This window comes from Alexandromys fortis, unplaced genomic scaffold, assembly GCF_014885135.2.
Source record: "Alexandromys fortis isolate MF-2015 unplaced genomic scaffold, M_Fortis_MF-2015_v1.1 scaffold_7, whole genome shotgun sequence".
Lineage (NCBI taxonomy): Eukaryota > Metazoa > Chordata > Mammalia > Rodentia > Cricetidae > Alexandromys > Alexandromys fortis.
The window spans coordinates 13,685,236-13,708,515 of NW_026067920.1; the positions used below are offsets into that span (position 1 = coordinate 13,685,236).

General features: G+C 43.6%; 1 protein-coding gene across 1 annotated transcript in view; it reads right to left on the reverse strand.

The window, feature by feature from the left end:
* Ddc (dopa decarboxylase) overlaps positions 1 to 23,280 on the reverse strand; it is an 89,101-nt gene that overhangs the window by 25,925 nt on the left and 39,896 nt on the right. The window contains exon 7 of the mRNA XM_050141229.1: positions 6,989 to 7,055. Coding sequence (XP_049997186.1) covers positions 6,989 to 7,055 — 67 coding nt within the window. The remainder of the gene's footprint in view (positions 1 to 6,988; positions 7,056 to 23,280) is intronic.

Here is a 23,280-nt window from a genome sequence, read left to right on the forward strand (position 1 = left end):
TCCACTCAGTTAACCTACTCCAGATAATCCTCCAAAGGTCTAGCCAGAGGCTAACCTAATCTGAAAAAAAGTACAGGTGTGCCTGAAAGCTTGTCTCCTAATGATTCTAGACCCCAACAAATTGACAGTCAACACTAACCTTCACTGCAATCACACCTAGAGGGCTTTCTCTGCAAGCATGCTCTCTCAATATGTATGTATCTTTGCTCACTGCTCTGCAGAGTCTGTCTGCACCCATCCATCCTCCTAACCTAAACTTCATTCTTTCACAAGCAAATGAAGGTAAGGGTGCTACCTATAGCTTTGAGTACACACTAGATAATACTCCTACTTTGCCTATACTATCACTTAGAAGTCAGTGAAAAAAAAAGTAATACTGCATACTTTTAATCCTAGCACTTGGGAGGCAGAGGCAGTTGGATCTCTGTGAATTCAAGGCCAACCTGATCTACAATGAGAGCTCCAGGACAGTCAGGGCTATCACACAGAAAAACCAAAAGTAAAAAAGAAAGAAAGAAAGAAAGAAAGAAAGAAAGAAAGAAAGAAAGAAAGAAAGGAAGGAAGGAAGGAAGGAAGGAAGGAAGAAAGAAAGAAAGAAAGAAAGAAAGAAAGAAAGAAAGAAAAAGAAATTGTTGCACTACAATTTTCATACAAATTAAAGTATCTCTTAAGACTCAGGAAAAAAAGAAATCTCACATGTCTCAGGAAGTTCCTGAAACTTGTAAGATTTACAAGACCCCCTACCCCATATTATATAAACAATAATGGCTACTAGGGAAAGGAGATTGGACAGCAATGCTGCCTACAAGCTCTGCAGGGAGCTCCAGGGTGCAGGTTCTGTGAGATATCACCCAGACTCGTGTGGGCTTTTCAGTGATGTAGCCACCCCTGAGTCATCCATGTTCCTGTGAGTAACCCCTCACCCAAACTCCCGTAAATAACCCCAATAAAGTCAATGGTTCACCAAGTTGGACTTTTGTGGGCTAATTTGGTCTTTCATTGGTTTCCTTTCTGGGATGAGTAATGCTTTCTATCTTTCTAGGAATACTCATACAACATGAAAAATAGCCCAGCCACCAAGTATAGTCACGAGGTGGGTAAGACCTAAAGGTTGAGGCTACAGAGAGAGTAGTAGGCAGCCATTCCTGCACAGGCCAAGATACTGATGTCCTCATATTTATACAAAATGATGGATCCACCACTGATTTTTTTTTCATACATGATGACCATTATTGTGTGTGCTGCGAGGAAAAATGAGTCACTCTGAACTCTGCTGATAAAAGAGGTAAAAGACATTCCAAAGCTTTGATTCAGTTTTCTCTTCAAACTAAGACTCTTAGGAAATCAAGGTCAGATGAATGATAGGCGTTGTGGCTACCACTATGCCAGAACGCGGGATTTAAAAGCCAAGGTACTAGGAGAAACTCAGTCATCAGAAGCAAGGGTGAAGGTGTCAGTCTCAGCAGCTGCTCACATGACCTCAGTTAGTTGGATGAAGCAAGAGACAAAGCCCTTAGGATAACACAAGACTCTCCCCGGGGAACAGCGGGATCATGACGGATGGCCATCACAGCCATTACTCAGATTAGCTGTGAAGCCAGAAGAACTCTATACTCTTTTGTAAGACAAGACAGGCTGTAATTTGAATGTCCATTAAATCAAGCTGAGGATATTACCTTTGGGAAGTGACCAGATTATCATGGTGGAATTCAGTTAACACCCTTGTAAAGGAGACACCGGAGAGACTGCCATATCTTCTACCACAGGAGCACACATAGAAGGTGCCACCCATTAGCCAGGGTGTGAGCTCTCTCCAGGCATCAGATCCACCAGTGCTTTGATGCTGCATGTTCACGCACCAGGAATTTAAATAATGAATCCTGTTATTTACAGCCCCTGGGTGTGTGGACTAAAACAAGATGATTCTGTGTTTTCCAGGGGTACCACTTGGGTCCCACTATCTGTAGCATTTGCTTTTTTTTTTTTTTTTTTTTTTTTTTTAGCTCAGGTCCTCTAGCAGAGTTTCACTAATGCCACACTGTTCATGTTTAGTTCAGGTTGTTGAATGAAAGAGTAAAATCAAACAAGTTGGAAAGTCTGCATGGGCCCACAGTAAGAAACACTCATACAGCCGGGCAGTGGTGGCACACACCTTTAATCCCAGCACTCGGGAAGCAGAGGCAGGCAGATCTTTGTGAGCTAGAGGCCAGCCTGGTCTACAAGAGCTAGTTCCAGGACAGGCTCCAAAGCTACACAGAGAACCCTGTCTTGAAAAACAAACAAACAAAAAAGAAACAATTATACCATGGCATAGGGAAGGTAAGGGTCGGGAAGGACATTTAGGTGTCTTTTTCTCTCTCATCCCTCTGTTGCTCCCCACATATCCTCCACCCTTGAGATAAAGGCATACTGGGTAAGCCAGTGAGACCTTGAAAAGAAAGCAGGTCATTCAGCTGCATTCCTGTGTCTCGGAGTTTGTTTCATAGCACCCAGATGAGGGACAGCTCAGTCTGAGTCTCACCAGCTAAGGGACGAACAGCTAAGGCCACCCTAGAAGGCTTTTGGTACCTTCACCATTAAACCTGGTTCAGTAGGTAGAAAAAGACACAATGGAGTCTTGAAGTGCTGTCCCTTGGCTGATTTTAATCCCTATCTTCAACCATCCCTGTGAACTAGTTCTCAGTAAGTTTTGAGTCCTCTAGCAGGAGTCCTGAAGCTGTAGCAACTGTCTGAACTGGGGTTCTCAGATGCAAGGACTACCTTGTGGAGACTGTCTTCTTCATGTGGATTAGTTCTAAACTCCAACAAAAAATAACTCTCAAATGTTCCTGAGATGCATCTATATGGAGACTGGAGAGATAACGAGGTGGTTAAGAGCACTGACTGTTCTTCCAGAAATCCTGAGTTCCCAGCAACCCCATGGTGGCTCCCAACCATCTATAGTGGGATCTGATGCCCTCTTCAGGTATGCAGGTATATATGCAGACAGAGCACTCATATATAAAAAGTACATAAACAAATAAAACTAAAGAAGGAAAAAGAGGACGAGGGAGGAGGAGGAGGAGGAGGAGGAGGAGGAGGAGGAGGAGGAGGAGGAGGAGAAGAAGAAGAAGAAGAAGAAGAAGAAGAAGAAGAAGAAGAAGAAGAAGAAGAAGAAGAAGAAGAAGAAGAAAGAAAGAAAGAAAGGAAGAAAGGAAGAAAGAAAGAAAGAAAGAAAGAAAGAAAGAAAGAAAGAAAGAAAGAAAGAAAGAAAGAAAGAAAGAAAGAAAAGCAGCAGCTATTTCTATATGGGCTTCTCCTGGGCCCTATGAGGAAGTGAGATGGGATTGACACTGCCTCTGTGTTCTACATGATTGGCTGATCCAGCCCCATCATCCAGACGTAGGATACACATGTAGGAATTATGTAGATGCAGTATGAACATACACCAGCTAGATATAGGGAGTTACACATGCCAGGCATATTAGCACTGAGGTCACACCACCTTTGGCTTCTGCAGCCCTTGGCTTCCTCCTTCCACTAGAACCTATTTTCTAAGATGCCACCTCAGTTTGCAGAAGCCAGGCCAGGCTGGCCATGGTGCACAGCCTACTTACAGCCCTTCTGGCCCTCAAGATGAAGCTATGGCAGGCTGTAATACATCCCTCCCCTCCCAATTCCCTGAGACTGCCTACCTTCCTCAGCCAGACCCCTTCCTCAGTGTCCCCAAGTGTGTACCCAGCTTCTAAGGTTCCCATCTATCCATCTGCTATAACCTAACCTCTTCTTAATTGACACCTCCTATGGCAATTGATCCATCCAAGTGAACTAATGTCACCATCCTCTCTGGGGCACCATTTTCAAAGGGGCTAAAAAGAGCCTGAGTTTCCTGAAGCAGAAGCTAGAAGAAAGTCATCTTCTGAGAGATGGTGAGTGGAGAACTCGGTGTTGTCATGACTAGGTTATTGTAACCAATAGGAGAAGGCCAAGCTGGGAACACAGTGCTTGGTGGTGAAGCATACTAATTAGTGATAGCTAAATAAAAGGCTGGAGAGATGGCTCAGCGGTTAAGAGTACTAACTCTTCTTCCAGAGGTCCTGAGATCAATTCCCAGCAACCACATGGTGGCTCACAACCATCTGTAATGAGATCTGGTGCCCTCTTTTGGGGTGCAGGTACACATGCAGGCAGAATACTGCATACATAATAAATAAATCTTTAGAGACAGTGGGTTCCAAAGGTCTTAACTATAAGACACGACCACTGGTTATTAATATTGCCCTCCAGGATGAACACTGGCCATGCATGAAAGGGCTTGGTGTTGGCCTTGTCAACACCCCCGACATTGTCCCCAGAGCAATCTCTGGGATTGAACCCAAACCAGCAAAGCACACATCAGGCTCTGCCACAGCCCCAGACCGGCCTGACAGAGGGAGCTGCAGGACAGCATGGCAGCCTGAGCTGTAATCACCCAGGACTGTGAGGGCTCATGGCAAGGGCCACCTGCTGGCTGTCATCTTCCTGCTCCTGTGGGGAGCCAGATTGAGTTCAGGGATAGCAGCCCTGTAGGCTCTAGCTGGCAGAAGACTTCAGTGCTTTAAATCCGATAGCCCTGGGGAATGACATCAGCCGGCTGTTGGCCAGGACATTCAGTCCTTGGCCTGACATCTGAGTCAGAGGACTTCGACTAGCTTGGCTGAGCTTGTGAAGGTCTGCAGCTAACGAGGCCCACAGTACAGCCATAGCTGGGGATGGCCAGCTAGTTCAGTGTGTTCTCAGCCTGCTGTGTGTGGCTGTCTTTAGCCAGTAATAATCACAGCTGTGCCATAGCTCATCACAGGTGGGGCCAAATTCCGAGTGAATGGCAAGGCTGTGTCTACCCCACTTTTTCACTGTTGGTGATTAGCCTCACGGTCCTGGCAGTACAAGCATGTTCCACACGTAGTCCATGCCTTTCCTACAGCCCATTGTCTGCGTGAACTCCCCTGAGCTGCGCTGTGAAGGAAATACTGTTTTACCATTATGAGAGCCGTTTTTCTTTCCAATTTTTAGATAGGGGAAAATGAAGGTCAGGATTTAAGACATGCAGCTGTAAGCTATAAGCTCCTCTGCTGCTTAAGGTCATGGCCAGCCCCCACCACCACCACATCAGAGTGCCTGCGCTACCTCCATCCCTGTCTCCCGCTAGCCAGGGAATAATGGCCCAGGGGAGAAGAACCCAATCCTGAGAAGAGACCACAAGCAAATGGGGTTAGGAGAGGTGGGAAACGTGCTTGGCCCACACAGACTGACAAAGAAGCCAGATGCCAAGCAGGTGGCGTGATGTCTGGCACCAGTCAAAGGACTGAGGTCAGAGAGCTTGCTAGGGACAGCTCCACCCGAGCCTTCACATCCCCCGAAGGACAGAGAGGAGTGAATTTCATGAGCTGATATATCCTTGGTGCCGTAGAATGAGTTCCAAGGCCTGCTGAGTTCCCAGCGCGCACATCAAAGGTGAAACTCTAGAAACACAGGCGTTTATTCCTTTTGCAGCTAGCACAGAATTCTAGTCTCAACGGGGAAAGACAAAATGTCCTGATTGAGGGAGGAAAGAGAAGAGCACGGGCTCTGGAAATGATCTGAAATGGAGCATTCTCTGCAGAAGTTTAGCTTGACAGTATTGATTTGCTAAATCAATACTAAGAGCCGCATGCTGCTTAATGTCGGGCAGTCTGAGAAATGTATCATTCCTCAAGGTGGCCATTGGGAAAGCTTCGTAGAGTGTGCTTGTACACACCCGGGGTGTAGCCTATGCCATCCTAACTGGTGTTGACCCTCACTGAAAACATTACTGCACATCACAATAATGTATTTATTTGTTTTTGTTTTATTTATTTATTTATTGGTTTTTTTTTTTTTAAGACAGGGTTTCTCTATTTAGCCCTGGATGTCCTGGATGCCGCTCTGTAGAGCAGGCTGGCCTCAAACTCAGAGATCCGCCTGCCTCTGCTGTCTTAATGCTGGGATTAAAGGTGTGCGCCACCACTGCCTGGTTTACAATAATTTGCTTTCTTTAAAAAAAATAAAAATGCAACAGGCAATGGTGGTGCACACACCTTTAATCCCAGCATTCGGGAGGCAGAGGCAAACAGCTGTCTGTGAGTTCAAGGCCAGCCTGCTCTACAGAACAAGTACCAGGACAGGATCCAAAGCTACACAGGAGAAACCCTGTCTTAACAACCAATAATAAGAGGAGAGAGAGAGACATAAAAATGCGCTGGGCAGGGGTGGCTCACACTTTTAACCCCAGTACTCAGGAAGCAGAACCAGGTGGATCTCTGCGTTTGAGGCCAGCCTGGTCTACAAGAGCTAGTACCAGGACAGGATCCAAAGCTACACAGGAGAAACCCTGTCTTAACAACCAATAATAAGAGGAGAGAGAGAGACATAAAAATGCGCTGGGCAGGGGTGGCTCACACTTTTAACCCCAGTACTCAGGAAGCAGAACCAGGTGGATCTCTGCGTTTGAGGCCAGCCTGGTCTACAGAACAAGTGCCAGGACAGCCAAGGCTACACAGAGAAACCCTGTCTAGGAAAGCCAAAAACCAAAACAAGCAAAAAAGGGGGGGCATGACAAAAGACTGGATTCAAACAATACATGCCATGAACACACAGGACCTTCATGTTGGGGTAATTGCTCCAAATATGGAGGCGTTTAGTTTCCTCAGCATGGCCACCATTTCCTAAGCATTATATTCCCACAAAGTACTTGGACATTTTCTCCCTTTCAAATAGTATGTTGGTATTGTTAAGCTCAGCTGTTGTGCAATTAGTTCAAACTCTGAGTTTGTAATTTAAGTCAATGGGGTTACATTATTGTAAACAGAGGATGAGGCGTGCAAATCAAGACGATTAGAATTAATGAGGAGGAGCACAGGTCGGAGTGAAAGGGTGGCTAAATTCTCCCCTCCATGGGAAGAATACTTTAAAAAAAAAAAAAAAAAAAAAACAAACTAAATCCGATACTTACAGATGGGTCCCACTTCTAGGAGATTGTCAAAAGAGCAGCAAGATGTGGTCCCCAGTGTAGCAACCACCTAGGAAGTAATAAAACAACCATTTTATCTCCCAGGTTGCCATTTTTATAACCCAGCCCCACTTCCACAGACATTGCTAGTGGATAGCCCAGGCACAATGTTAATGAATGTTTATGTGGAGATGGAAATCCATGAATCTGTGTTTAATCTTTTGGTTAAAGTATTTTAGCAGAAAAAGAGAGCAAACCAATGAACAACATTCTCATCTGTGGACTGGGGAGATGGCTCTGTGAAAGTGAAAGACCTGAGTTCAAATCCCTTGCTTCCAAATAAAACCTAGGCATGGCCCCGCATGCTTGTAACTCCAGCATCAGGAGACAGACACCAGTGGATACTGGGGACTTTCTAGTCAGTTGACTTGGCCAAAACAGTGGGCTTCATGTTCAGCAAGAGATCCTACCTAAAAAAAAAAAAAAAAATACAAGCGCAGGAGAGGGGGGTCAGCAGTTAAGAGCACTTGCTGCTCTTATAGAAGACACAGGTTTGAGTCCCAGTGATTCCCAGAACCCCCCATGGCTGCTCACAATTGTCCATAACTCCAGTTTCAGGGGATCCAGTGGGCACCATGGGCACCAGGCCACACATGACGCACATACATATATGGAGGCAAAACATTCACACTATATATNGAGAGAGAGAGAGAGAGAGAGAGAGAGAGAGAGAGAGAGAGAGTTTTAAACATAATGTATGTGTATACATATATATATGTATACTATGTGGTGTGGAAAGTCCTTCTGTATATGTGTTGCTTTTATTGGCTAATGAATAAAGAAACTGCTTGGGTCTCTGACAGGGCAGAACAGAGCTAGGAAGGGAAAACTAAATTGAAGCTGGGAGAAAGAAGGCGAAGTCAGAGAGACGCCATGGAGCTGCCATGGAGCTGCCAGAGGGGAAAGACACGAGCTGCTAGTTGGAACCTTGCCAGTAGGCCACTAAGTTTGTGGTAAAATATAAAATAATAGGAATGGGTTAACCAAAGATATAAGAGCTAGCTAGCAATATGCTTACATGATTGGTAAAGCAGCGATTTAAATAATATTGTTTCTGTGTGATTATTTCAGGTCTAAGCGACCAGGAATGAATGAGCAGTCTCCCCCAACAACTATTATTCTATATACTTTTTTGGTTTTTGAGATAAATAAGAAAAATAAATAAAATTCATTGGTTCACTATTTTGGATTTTAATAATGTTCTTTCTTTGATCTATCATGGGTTCCCAATCTAGAGTGAGTAGATGCTTATTCAAGTGTCTCCATAAATAGTTACACACCACACACACACACACACACTCAACCATAAATATACACCAGTCTAAACTCTGCCCTATATGGACCCACACATCAGAACATTGTTCAAGAGTGTGCCTCAATGTCCTTACTCTGGGACTTTTCTTATCCAGAATTCCATTGCTCTCAAAGATTTGCTTCAGGACTGGAGAGATGGCTCAGTGGTTAAGAGTACTGACTGCTCTTCCAGAGGACCTGGGTTCAATTCCCAGCACCCACATGGCAGCTAACAACTGTCTGTAACTCCGAGATCTGACACCATCACACAGAGATACATGCAGGCAAAATACCAATGTGTGTAAAATATAAATAAATTATATTTAAAAAAAAAAAAACAAAGATTTGCTTCAACCTTCAAAAGCTGCGTGAGAAAGTTCTACTGGTGCTGGCCGTGACGCTAAAGAGTGTTCTGAGAAAATATGGAGTACTGTGAGTCATGCAATGTGAAATAAAACCCAGAATTCACTGTAGAATCCATCCTCTCAGTACCTTGTGCTGCTGGTACACATGGTGTTCATTTGTGTGACTGTCTCTTTCTCTAGGCCCACAATGGTCTTAAAACCAGGTCTTTACGTTGGTGGGAATTTGTACCTTGCTAGACCTGGAATGGATGCTAAAATGTATTTGCTGAACTGACACGTTCCAAATGACAAGAAAAAGTCTTATTTATGAAAGCCAAGGGCCATCTGGATTCATAGAAGCCCTGCTGTAGGGAGAGTGAACTTTCTCCTCAGGCTTGATGGAAACATGAAATTTCGTGCACCTTGTGTTCAGCACACGTCAAATGTCAAGGGTGCATAACTGTTCAAGTCTCTCCAGAAATAGTGTCACAAAAAGCTATCTGAACAAAGTCTGCACCCTTGTGTCAAGTCCCCTCTCCAATAATATCAGCTACACCGCAGGACCCAAGTGTTACTTCGGTAGGTCAGAAATTCAGGCATAGTTATCTGGAACGGCCTTTCTGGCTCCATTACACAGATGACCACCTCTCTTTGTTCTGAAAGCCAAACCTACCTCTCGGCAAGATTCTACCGTCTTGCCAGGTAACCCGGCATCTGTGGGTCACTCACCCGACTGCCTGGGCCCTGCTACTCACAGAGAGGCCTGGGTTGGTGGAGATACTTGGCACTATTTCTCCTGGGTAGTACCTTTGACTACTATGGGGGACTGACTACCAGGGACCAGAGTTTTTCTGTCCCCAGTTGTAGGAGAGAGAGGCAAGGCAGGTGCTGGCTAGTCTCTGACAGCCTCTCTCTCTATCAGTCATCTGTATCCACAAAGATCAGCTCCTAACAGACCTGGCCTCAGGCTCAGCAGAGGCAAGCATTTAAATATAGGCTTTGCAATTATGTGTGTCTCTGGTGACTCAGCAGATGATGAAGTCACCCCCCTGAAGGTAGTTTGTTATCTTATTCACAGCCCCAGGGAAGAGGAGCCTGTTGTGCTGAGGGTGGACTATAGGGAACACGGAACACGTGTAGAAACTCCAGGACCTGTTGGAGGTGGGGGCATGTGGCCTTTCCCTTGGTGCTCATGGGAAGTTGCAGTCAAGGCAGGCAAAGAGAAGCTGCTTTGACTAATTTTTAGAGGCTCAGGCTGCCTTTAATTATTTGGAACCTGGCTGTTTCAGAGGTAAACAGGAAGACAGCACCCTGAAGAAAGAACTTCACTGAGGCTCTTCCTTGGCTAGTGCGCATATAAATAGCATATGAATATTGGATTTGCTACTCCGTCTTTGATTCAGAAGAGGAAGGCTCTCTAGGGACATCATTGCATCAGAAAAGCAATAAAGGCTGTGAGCGGTGGTGACACAGGCTGCTATTCTAGCTTTCAGGGGTGGAGGCAGTGACATCTCAAGTTTGAGGTCAGTTTGGACTATGTAGGAAAACCATCTCAGGGCAGGGAAGACGGCTCAGCAGGTAAAGATTCTTGCCACCCAGCTTGATGACCTAGGCTTGGTTTCGGGGACCCATGTGGTGGAAGGAGAGAGTTGCTTCCTCCAAGTTATCCTCTGGCCTCCACATATACAAAAAACAAATTTCTTTCTTTCTTTCTTTCTTTCTTTCTTTCTTTCTTTCTTTCTTTCTTCCTTCCTTCCTTCCTTTCTTCCTTTCTTCCTTTCTTCCTTTCCTTCTTTCTTTGACGTGGGAGTGATTTCTTATTAATAAAGAAACTGCCTAAGCCCCTTGATAGGCCAACCCTTAGGTGGGTGGAGTAAACAGAACAGAACGCTGGGAAAAAGAAGCCTAGTTGAGGAGTCGCCATGATTCTCCCACTCCAGACAGACACAGGTTAAGATCCTCCCTGGTAAGCCACCTCGTGAGCTACACAGAATATTAGAAATGGGTTAGAACAATATGTAAGAGCTAACCAATAAGAAACTGGAACTAGCCGGACCAGGCAGTGTTTAAAAAAATACAGTTTCCGTGTAATTATTTCGGGCATAAGCTAGCCATGTGGGCAGCCGGGTGCCCGGAACGCAGCCCCACCGCTCCTCCTTCAACATTTCTTTTCTTCTTTCTTTCTTTACAGAAAAACAAAAACAAAAATCAAATAAGAGAGAGAAAGTCAGACCTGGGTATGAAGCTCAGTTGTATTGCCTTGCTGGACTGCTTGCCAGGCCCCATCTTCCTCACTCACAATGTAAAATAATGGACACAGGACTTGTCCAGTGTGCAAGGTACCAGTGGGCTTCCAAGCTCTCTGTTTCCAGGCTTTCCTGAAGCCTCAGACTCCTCTAGATCTCAACCTGGTGTCTTCACTTCATGCATTCAACCTTCTCCACCCTTGCCTCATTTGTACAAGATGAGTCACGTCGTGAGCCTCAGGCACACACATGTGGCTTTTCTCTGGTATCTGTAACCTCATCCTGATATTTAACTGAATATTAAATAAAATGCCTTGCTTTAGGTACCTGGATAGCTAGTTCAGTTCGTCATAGGACTTTTAAAATGCTTCATCTGTGTTATTCTGGGTAAAACTGCAGTTTCAGTAAAAACAGATTGACTCGAGACATTAATAGTGCGTTATCGCCTCCATTTGTGTCTCTTAGAGATGACATGACTGCCATGTAGCAATTGCTGAAGCTTCATCTCATTTTCTCATCTAAACACTAATTGGCCTAAGTACAATAATTTCTGCTGTTAAATTCAGACACGCTAAACATTTGCTTGTTAAAATCAGCTTTTATCTATTACTGGGTGCACAAAGAATACAGAGGATGATTTCTGCCAAATATGATTACTGCTTATCGCCTGAGATGAGCTTTTGGTCAACATAAACGTTCATTCTTTGATATGCACACAAAGTATTGATTTATTTATAATGAGCTTGAAACAATGGCGCACAAACAATCACATTCTGGAAGGAGCCTTGCTGGAGAATAAGAAATGAGTGACTGTTTTTAAGGCTTCGCTGGTGAAGTCTGGTTGCTCTGAGTGTCTCCTGAGTAGATCATCACAATGGCCCGTAATCGTCCAAGAGCGAGTGGCCAGGGACAGATCAATGGTGATACCACTAGCCACACCTTTGGGACACAGTGGTCCCGAGTGCTTGCCACAGACCCCTGTCCACTTGAACTGCGGAGGAGTTGTGAATAGGCAGGGAGACCTAAGATGGCGAGGCATCAGGGGGCTGCATGGACAGTGTTCTAATGGCTTGTCCACGTGCCACAGAGCTACAAGTCAGCCTGTCCTAATTCTCAGAAGCCATATTAAAGCTAGCACCTGCTCTGCTCCAGGCTCTGATTACCCCGGCTCAGCAGCGCTCAGTGACGCTAACCTGATTTCAGTGTGCTCTGCAGAGCCCTAATCACATTTGTGCAGCAGGAGGGGGCAGGAGCCAGAGCAAGACTCTATCTTCAGAGCCTGCAGCCTTTCTGCTAGTGACAGAGCCTGGGTGACCTCCTCCCCTGCTGTCTCCACCCCACCAGCTCTTTTCCCTCACGTACGTGCCTTGCGGGCATTGCCCTTTGCTGATGTTATTAGGTTGGCTTTATTGGAGAAGCAAACTATCATGAAGAAAATAGAAAGAGAGACGCTTTATTGTAGGACTCTGGTCCATGGAAGGACAGAGTCAGTGATCTTAGGCAGATCAGACTCTGCCAAATATGCCTCTTATTCTCACTAGTGGGTATCCAGCTTGAGGGGCCTGCAACTCTTGACATATACTGAAGGTTACATACCTGTAACACACGTGTACACATGCAAATACTTCTGACCACCACGGAACATTAGGGAACTAAGGCAAAGCCTAGCTCCTACTGATTCTTCGTCTGGGGCAGGAGGCTGTGTCCTAGGTGAACAGTCCCAAGCTTGCACCTTGAAATAGCAAACCATTTGCACTGTCTCAAATATCCTGTGCTCGTTCACACTGATGAATGTTGTCAGTCCTCATTCCTTTAACAAAAAATGCAATGCACCATGAATCCCTGCCTGTCCAACCTCTAGGATATAGTTGCTATAGTGTTGCTTAGCAACAAGGCATTATTGATCCTCTTCAGCATTGATGTGAGAGTTCCTTCTGTGTGCTGTGATTACCATTAACAAATAAAGAAAACTGTTTTGGACCTATAAGAGGGCAGAACTTAGGTAGATTGGTGGGGGTGGGGGGGGAACTAAACTGAATTCTGGGAGAAAGAAGGGCAGAGTCAGAGAGAAGTCATGTAGCCCCGTTGGAGAAAGATGCTGAAACTTCAGCCGGTAAGCCACAGGCAGGTGGTGATACACAGATTAATAGAAATGAGTAAAATTAATATGTAAGAGTTAGCCAATAAGAAGCTAGGAAACAAACAAGCGGCCTCCTTCAACTTTGCATCTTCTCCTCTTGTCTGTGTTTGTAGTTATCATGAAATGGTGCGAAGACCAGGCATATCTATTATCTTTGCTGTGAAAAACCATTCCAAGAGGAAATAGATGATGATTGGTCAGATACCCTCAGGGTTGGTAAAGGTACACTGAGATACAAGCATTTGTCAAATGTTTGAATGCTTGAATGAACTGTGGCACTTTCCTTTGTGCCAGTGCGTAGGACTGGTGATATCTGTGACTTCTGTCTGCAAAACGGCAAGGTTCTTTCTCCTCGAATATTTTCTCCAGTTCGGTTCATTAAAGCACAGTTCAAAAAATGGCATATTGTTTCTCTCTCCCCTCCTGCATGAAAATAAAATTTGACTCTACTTCCATGAACCGTGCAGTCTTCACTTCAGTGCTTGTGTTTGGTTTCTCCAACTGAGCACACGAATACAGTTGACCCTCTGTATCTGAGGTTTGATTTGAGGTTGAGTTCTAACAACTTGACACTGCTTAGGTGGCCAAGAATCTGAGACTAAATAGGCCACGGACCTGGGAGAAAAACCAAACACTACTGCTCTGTGACACGAACATACCAATACAGTGAGCCCTAATGACATCCTGCTCTACTCATAGGTCACTGTTTCGCTCAGTCCTCATCAGAGAAGCTTCCTCCCGCAGTAAATAGGAGCTAACACAACTGGACAGTGTGAAGAGAGTGGGAGGACTTGGGACACTCAACTCTAAAAGGGAGGTATTCAGCCAATCACTCCCCTATACACGAGAAGGCAAAAAGGTTGTAAGAGCCAGAGAGGATGAACGGCACTAAAGAAGCAGCATCCTCCAGAAACAACAGGACTAATGCACATATGAACTCGCAGGGACTGTGGCAGCGTGCACAGGGCTGCACAGGGCTACACTTAGACAGGGTCCCAGTACTGGGCTGGGGAAGCACACAGGAACTTCCACCCACGGCTAATCATCTAGCTCTAAATAACAACTGCTTGCAAAGGGAAAATTAGTCTCACTGGGTATGCAAACTGCACGTAAGGGCAGGCACATGCGCAGCAGGAGATGGCCAGCGCAAAACCAACTCGAGAGTGTTTTTGTTTTGTTTTATTTTTTTGTCTCATCTTGCTTTATGTTGACTCTTTGTTTTTCTTTCTTGTATATTGTGGCTTCTAATTTTGTGGTTTCATGGTATGCGTGTGTAAGTATTTCTTGTGATCTTTCTTTGTTTCTCATTTCTTTTTTTTTAAATTTTATTAACAGTAGTAATTGTTTTTGTCTTCTTTTTTTTTTTTTTCAAGACAGGACTTTTCTGTAGCTTTGGTGCCTGTCCTGGTACTCCCTCTATAGACCAGTCTGGCCTCAGACTCACAGAGATCCACCTGTCTCTGCAACCCGAGTGCTGGAAATAAAGGTGTGCATCACCACCACCTGGCCCTTCTTTTTTGTTTGTTAGCTTGTTCATTTTATTTTATTTTTGTTTTTATTATTATTATTTGCCCGCTTGTTTTCTTAAGAGAAACAATGTGTGGGCTTGGAAAGGTGGGGAGGTGGGGGAACTGGGAGGAGATAAGAGAGGGGAAGCCATGATTAGAATATATTGTACAAAAATAGCTATTTCCAATTAGAAGTGAAAATTTAAAAGTATTAGGAAAAAAAACCCAGAAAGTTCTAAAAAGAAACACTTTTATTTGTAGGGCATGAAGTATCGTGTGCCGAATCATGAATAAAATGATGTGTAGGCATTTGCTTTAGACATCAGAAGCCCTTAAAATACATAGGAAGACACCAAGGTTATGTGCACATAGTGTGGGCTCTCCTACAAGGCACCTGAGCATCCACAGGCACCCTGGGAACAATATCCTGTGGAGAGTGAAATACATCTGTGTGCATAAACCTCTCATTTCTGTACATTTTCCACAAGCCCAATGTATATATTGAATGTAAACATTTCATTACAAAAAAAATGAAACTGAGCCCAGCACTGCAGGAAATTTGAGAGTGTGCTGGTTAGTTTTTTGTCAACTTGACGCAAGCAAGGGAATAGGGAACCTCAGCTGAGAAAAGGCTCCTATCAAATTAGCCTGTAAGCAAGTCTGTGGGGACATTTTCTTGATTAATGTGTGACGTGAGAGGGCCAAGCTCACTATGGGAATTACTACCTCTGGGCAGAAGGTCTGGATTGTATAAGAAAGCCGAGCACACCACAAGAACAAGCCAGCAAGCGGGATTCCTCCGTGGCTTCTGTTTTCCTTCCTGCCTCCAGGTTTCTGACTTGAGATCTTGCCCTGACTTCCCTTCAAATTGACTGTGATTGGGTTGTGTAAGTTAAATAAACAGTTTCAGCCCCAAGTTGCATTTGGTCAGTGTTTATCACTGCAACAGAAAACAAAATAGGACAGGGGATATTATACACCATCTAGACAGAAATCAGAAAGGCAGAAGCAAGTCTCTTCCTATCAATCATCGCTAGGAAGAACAGACGGACTGGGGAAATCACTCGGTTAATAAAGTATCTGCCATGCAAGCCTGAGGATTGGAATTTGATCCCCAGCGTCCATGTAAAAAGTTGGGTGTGGCGGTATGCGCCTATAATCCCAGAGCTTGGGGAGGGGGTGACAACAGGTGAGGGCCTGGAGCTCACTTCATCACCTAACCTAGCTCCAAGTTCAGGGAGGAACCCTGTCTCAGAAATTCAGACGGAGAATAACCGAAAAAGATATCCAACACTGAAAGCTGTTTTCCACATGTCCACACACAAGGACACTTGTACACATACTACTTACTGCATATACACACATGCATGCACATGGACATGCATACATGACACCAAACACATACAAAAAAAAAAGACTAGAAACTCTGGTATATGTTACAACATAGAAGAACCCTGAAGACCTTATGCTACGTGAAAGATATCTTTCATGAAAAGAGGTATTTTAAGGTACTTGAAGCAACAAAATTCATAGACACACAAAACACAAGGGATTTCTAGGAGCTTAAGGGAGCAGGCATCACTATTTAATGGACACAAAATTTCAGTCTTGTGAGAAGAAAGGAATTTGATGCATTGGCAAAGGGTAATGATTGCATATATGCTAATCATTTGAACATTTGTTAGTTTAGTAAGTTGCCCATGCAGGTGCAGAGTTGCACAGAAAACTTGTAATATTAGCTTCTAGAGTAAAACAATAGCAATGATTATTTTGAAAGCTCATATTTCATAACAGACACCCAGATGGTTCCTGGCCTACAGTAGTGTGACTCCAAACTTTTCAAACTCATGGCAGTGTGGCAGTGATACACAGCCGAAACCTTAGGTCTAATGTACTAAACAGCACTGAAATACACGTTTGAAAGTGGTTAATGTATTTTATACTATGTGTCTTTCCCCTAAATCAAAATTTAAAAAAAAAATTCACAGAGGATAAAGTGGGGACAACATAGCAATAACAAAAGAGTAACTTTTCATGATGCCAAAGGATCAGTTCCCCCAAGGAAACAACAGCCCTTATTGGTATGCATCCCTCGACAAAATACAGGAATTAAAAATTGATAGCCCTATACAAAGAAACAGATGAGCCAACCCTCGCAGTTAAAGACTTCTTAATACTCTTCTACCAGGAATAGATAGATCCAAGAGACAGAAATTTGATAAAGATGTACTTGAATTGAAAAGTACCATCAATCATTTGACCTAATTAAATCTGTAACATACTTCACGTAATGATCATAGAATATCTTCTTCACATGTTTACGTGGAACATTTACTAACGCAAGCCACTTTCTGGGTCATGAAACACATCTTAATAAATTTGAAAGAATAGATATTGTACAGGATACCATCTTAAATTACAGTGGAATTTAATGAGAAATCAGTGACCAAAATATAGCTAGATTACACCCCAAATTCTGAATAATCATAAAACCCATTTCTAAGTGTCTTAAGAAAATTCTCAAAAAAAAAAATACTAAAAGGTACTTCAGCTCATAGAAAATGGCACTACAATTCAAGATAATCTATCACCAAGTGAAATTGCTTAGAGAGAGATTTATAGCACCGAATGCATCTACTTGAATAAAGAAAATCTAAAATCTATAGCCCAAGTGATCACCTTAGGAAATTAGTAAAGGAAGATAATTAAGTGCAAAGTGAACATAAGAAAATAAAAAGAAGTGTCAATAAACCAATGAAATGGAAAATAGTAAAAAAGTTGATTCTTTGAAAAGATCAATAAGTATGATGGCCTTCTAGCCATATTAGCTAAAACAAAACAGTAAAGTCACAAATTACTAATATTAAAGTGGAAACTGGAATCATCACTGCTGATCTCATTGACACTGTAATGATGATAAAGAATATGATGGGCTCTAATCTCATAGACATTAAAGGAATAATAACAAATATCATGGGCTCAGTGTCCACAAATTTAAAGACGCAAATGAAATGCATAAATTTCTTGAGAGACTTAATGTAAATATTACATAAAGATAAATAGATAACCTCAGTAGAGCTGCATGTATTGAAATTGTGTCTGTAGTCAGTAACTTCCAAAAAAAGAAAAACATAGCCCACCATGCCCAACTGGACTCCTTGGTTGCTCCACTGATCAACGTGATAATGGCCACGAAGTCTCATGATGGATATTGACAAGTGAATCTAAAGTTTATAACCAAGAGTCAAAAACCTCAAAAAGAAAACAAAATTATTTTTGAACAATAATATCAAGAGTTCTGATTCCACCTTAGCCAACGTACTACAAACCTGCAATACCCAAGGCAGTGTGGTTTTCTAGAAAAAGAAAGAAAAGGCCAGACCAACAGACCAGAAATAGGTCTACACATATAAGCCAAGCGTTGACAAAGGAGGAACGGTTGTTTAATGGAGGAAGTGTAATTTTTCAACAGACGACTCTGGAACAACGGCCCATCACAACACACATACACACACACACACACACACACACCCTCAAAGGACTCTAAACACATTTTCCTTCTTTCACAAAAATCAGCTGAAAGTAGATGATAAATTTGAGGATAAAGTAGAAAACTACAAAGCTCCTAGACTGTAACTCTGGAGAAAATCTATCTGGTCATGGTGTTGAATCAGTTGGCTGGAGTTCTTTTGTTCTGTTTATACAGAAATAATGTGTAGCCAAGGAGACAACCTTCAAGTTCTGCGCGCTTTTGTTCCCCTTGGTGTTTTGCAGCCGTGAGTGATGGCAGCAAGCAGGTGGGAGCAGCAGCAGGTGGTACCTTCTAGTGTTACAGTCTTCATGCATGCCTTGGATATTGGGACTCTAAGCCCTGTACGTGCTCCAGCCCTTGTGTAAGCCTAGAAAGCTGGGATTTTTCAGCCCTTGGTTGTAATTAGGGTTGAAGTTTGTGGGCAGCGGGAGAATAAGGATTTCTCAGCTCTTGACAGCAACCAGTGTCACAGATCTTGTGTAGGCCAAGGAAGTTGGGATTCCTTAACCCCATACCCTGCCCAGTGCTACGTGCTAGCCCTGGGGCATCTGAGCCCTTTGGTCCTAAAGATCTGACAGTTCTCTGGAATTCCTCTGGCAACCAGGGCCTGCAGTTTTTCTTTTCTGACACCGTCTAGTCTTTTATCCTCCTTCCGTCTCAGCTGTCCACCCTCTCCTGCCGCCCCTCTCCTTGGGCCCTTCTTCAGCCTGCCCTAGCTGCTCTCAGACTCTTCATCTGATTCTTCCTCAGCTGTCAAGCAGCTGCCTTGCCTCTTTCACAGCCCGGCCTGCCAACTGCTCAGCTGTCACTGCCACTACCACTCTGCTGCCTTTGCCACCATTGCTGCTCTGCTCTCTCTCTCTCTCTCTCTCTCTCTCTCTCTCTGTCTCTCTCTCTCTGCCGCTCGGCCACACTACTGGAGAAAAAAAAAAACACTGGAGAGAATTCCTTTATTAGGCCCTAATATTGCAACTCCAGGGAAGGCAGCACAGGAGAGTATGTGCGAGCCGATACACTTAGTGGTCTGGAAAACCTGGGAGCACAGCCCGAGGAGAGCATTTAGGCAGACACTGCCATTTGTTTTGGCCCCACGTAGCTTGGTCTCAGCACCAGTCACACCACTGAGACTTCAGTGGGATCAGTCACACAGCCTTGCTGTTTCACCACCAGTCACAGTCGTTCCATTGCTAGGCCAGCGTAGGTGTGGTTTCCTTTCGGCCCAAGTGAAAATGGTTGCGGGGGTTATATAGAGCTCATGGAAGCATGGGATAGCAAGAAGGCTGCCACAAACGGTTTCCATCAGCCCTTGCTGGAGTAGTCGGGCAGTCAGCTGAGGCTGGCTGTGTTGGAGCTTTCCTAGGGTGTCGGTGAAATGTTCGCCATGGCTGGTGCTAGCGTAAGGGTAGCTGACTACTTGACGGATGGTTCTGATGCAGCTAAGGCAGCAAAAGGGAGTCTCGGGCTGCTAATTAGGGAGTCAAACTATGTCGTTTGTCTACGTGTTTAATTATTTATGAGAAATGAGTACCGCGAGGAGTTCTTCAGGACTTTGTCATTAACACTAACAGTGTTTGCTGTTGCTGTGAGCTTTTTTTTTTTTTTTTTTTTTTTTTAATCAGCAGTGTTTAACACTACTTCAGGAAGGGAAACATCCCTCTCACCATCTTATGTATAACACCAAAGGCCTGGCCTGCGGGAAGAATTGATAAATTGCACTTCACTGAAATTAGATGTTTAACCAAAGACAGAAGACACGATTCAAAGAGTATAATAACAAGCTACAGGCTGTGAGCAGACGTTTGGAAACCACCAAGTCAGTATGGAAACTTTGTGTTCTATTTTTCTTCTGGGAACCGGGGCTATGGCTTGACTGTGGAATGTCCCTCACAGGCTTATGTATTTCAACACTTGCACAGATGGTCATACAGCTTTAGAATGTTGTAGAACATTCCGGACATGGGGCCTTGCTATGGGAGATGGGTCATTGCGGGGCAGGCCTTATGGGTTCTTGGCCAGCTCCCTTCTTGCCTGAGCTCTCTGCTTTTTGATGCTGATATGATCAAACAGCTGTCTCACATTCCAGCTGTTCTCCAAGCAGCTCCTGCTGCCATCTGATAGGCTGTGTCCCTGAAACCACGTGCCAGAATAATCCTTTCCTTCTTGAGTTATTTCTGTTAGGTATTCTGTGGTAGCAGCAGCCTAAAACTGCCCTATCAAAATCAATCTGTTACTTAAAAATAATAATAAAAAAAATCAACCCAGGTTTGACATTGGTGGTTTTTGAAGGAGAAAGTCAATTTCTTTAAGGGTGCAGCTCCTGGTATGTCAACTCTTCTCCAGTAGATGGTCTCATACCCATGGGCAACACAAAGTAGACTCAGTGGGTTATTAAAAAAGAAAAAAAAACACAAGTTTAGGAGTAGATAGACATGCGGGTAGTTCTGAAAAGAATTAGGGAGAGAAATTGGGGGTTAAGATGATCAAAGTGCATTGTGCAAATGTCTCAGGGAATTCATAAAAATTTTTATTTAAAAAAGAAAGCATTTAAAAAAATCAACATAAGGGCTGGAAAGATGACTCAATGGCTGAGAGCACATACTGCTTTCGCAGAAGATCCAATTTCAGTTCCTAGCACCCATTAGGAGGCAGCTCACAGCCGCCTGTTACTACCTGTAGCTCCAAAGGAACCCAACACCTTCCTCTGGACTCTGGGGGGTACCTGTATAACCCCCATACATACACATACATACAGATCTACACACATATACACATATTCCTGCACACAGACACACACACTTTAAAAAGCCTTTAAAATTCCATCAACCATTTAGAACACGGACAAAAGAAATGGCTTCACATCTAACAAAAAAAAATGTATGGATGGCGCGTATCCATATGAAAAGACATTTAACCCTGACAGTAACCAGAAAAATGATTATGCCCCTCAGAGATATTACCCTCCTAGATAGAGCTAAACAAAAAATGACCGCATCAAAAGGCTTGCGAGGAAGCAAAAGCAGCTAATTTTTTTCAAGCTAAATAGTGGGTATGCAAAACAAGACAGTCAGTGCAGAGAACATTTTGTTAATTTCTTTAAAAATGTATCCCAAAGAAATAAGACTATTTCTCTATACAAATACCTATGCATTGATATTCACAGATATTTGATTTGCAGTAGTTGGAAAATGAAAGCAAATCAAAGCATCTCTCAGTAGGTGATGGGCGAACAAGGCGTGGGTTAAACATAACCTGGTACCAAATCTGTGGCGGAGCAGTAAAAAGGAAGACATGCAATACCTGGGGGGGGGGAGGGGGGGTCGCAAAGGCACATGACTGAGTAAAAAGATGCTAATCTCAGTTTTTCACACACTATATGTTCCCATTTCTATAACATTTTCAATATTGCAGACTCTTAGAACACAAACAAGATTGTGAAGATAATGGGAGACAAGAAGGCAAGAGTAAAAAAAAAAAAGGAACCACAGGAAATAAGATTATTTCAGGGGAAAAAAAAATTCAGCATTTTTGTTTTGTTTTGTTTTGTTTTGTTTTGTTTTTTTTGAGACAGGGTTTTACTGTAGCTTTGGAGCCTGTTCTGGAACGAGCTCTTGTAGACCAGGCTGGCCTCGAACTCACAGAGATCTGCCTGCCTCTGCCTCCTAAGTGTTGGGATTAAAGGCATGCGTCACCACCACCCAGCAAACATTTCAGTAGTTTAACTAACTGAGTAGTTGGGGGATTCCATAGTTCTAAAGATACAAACACAGTAAACAAGTGCCAATTTCTGGGTTGTAATGTTATAGTGCAATTATATGACCTGTAAGCCAGGCGTTGATGGTGCACGCTTTTAATCCCAGCCCTCGGGAGGCAGAGGTAGGTGGATCTGTGTGAGTTCGAGGCCAGCCTGGTCTATCAGAGCTAATTCCAGGACAGCCCCTAAAGCTACAGAGAAACCCTGTCTCAAAACAAACAAACAAAATAAATGACCAGTAATATTTGGGGCAAAATGGGTATAGAATCCCTTTGTTTTCATTTTTAAAAGAGTTTTCTCTTATTATTTTAAATTATATGTTTGTGTCTGCATATAGGTACATGCATATGAGTGCAGGCATCCACAGAGGCCAGAGCCATTCAATCTCCCTGGAAGTAGAGTGTAGACACCTGACACAGGTGTTGGGAACCAAATGTTTTTTTAAAGAAGGAAAGCACAGAAAAAGGGATACAAGAGAGTTGACACTCAGGGGAACAGATGGAAGTCCGTATAATCATAGCCCTAAAATGAAAAGAGGGGGAAAATGAACAGACATGAACTATGAAGAAGACCATGGATACTTCCCCAAACTGGTATCAGAATCACCTTAGACTCAAGAAATTTCATGAAACGGAAATAGAAGAAATACAAGAAACAATTCTCTTTGAGTCATGGTAAAAATAAAACTGCCTAAAAGTCAAGACGACAAACAAATCCTATAAGCCACTGGGAAAAGGAATGCCGCTTTCCCCTGATCTCCCTGCAGGCAGCAATAACCCTGACATCACAGAAGAAAGTCAAGAAATGGAGATGTGCTTCCTCCTTAGCGTTCGATGCTCAGCCTTAATGGTTAGTGTCGATCCTCAACTTGATCTAGAGCCACCTGAGAGATGGGCCTCTGGGAAAGCCTGTAGAGCATTATCTTGACTGTGCTAACAGATATGGGAAACCTATCGTAATTGTAAACAGGACCATTTCCTGGGTGGGCAGTTGGACTGTTGAAAGCGGAAAAGCCATGAGCATGAGTGTACATGCGGTCATTGCTCTGGATGCACTGCCCTTGAACTGTGAGCTCAAAATACCCAAGCAGGACCTTGAAAGGTGGCCAGGCTGTTAAGAGAACTGGCTACTCTTCCAGAGGACTGTCGTTTGATTCCTAGCACCCACACCGAGGCTCACAGTCATCTATAACTCCGGTTTCAGGAAACCTGATACCCTCGACCACGAGGGACACTACACACAAGCGATGCACAGAGTCCATCCAAGTAAAATGAGAAATAAAATAAAAATCTTAAAAATCAAGCAAAGCAAAAGCACCCTTCTGTCATTAGGTTGTTTTTGCCAGGGTATTCTATCAGTAAAATTATCTTCCAAAAGCAAATGGCAAAGAAAGATGTTTTCATGAAAATAAAGCCAGAAGA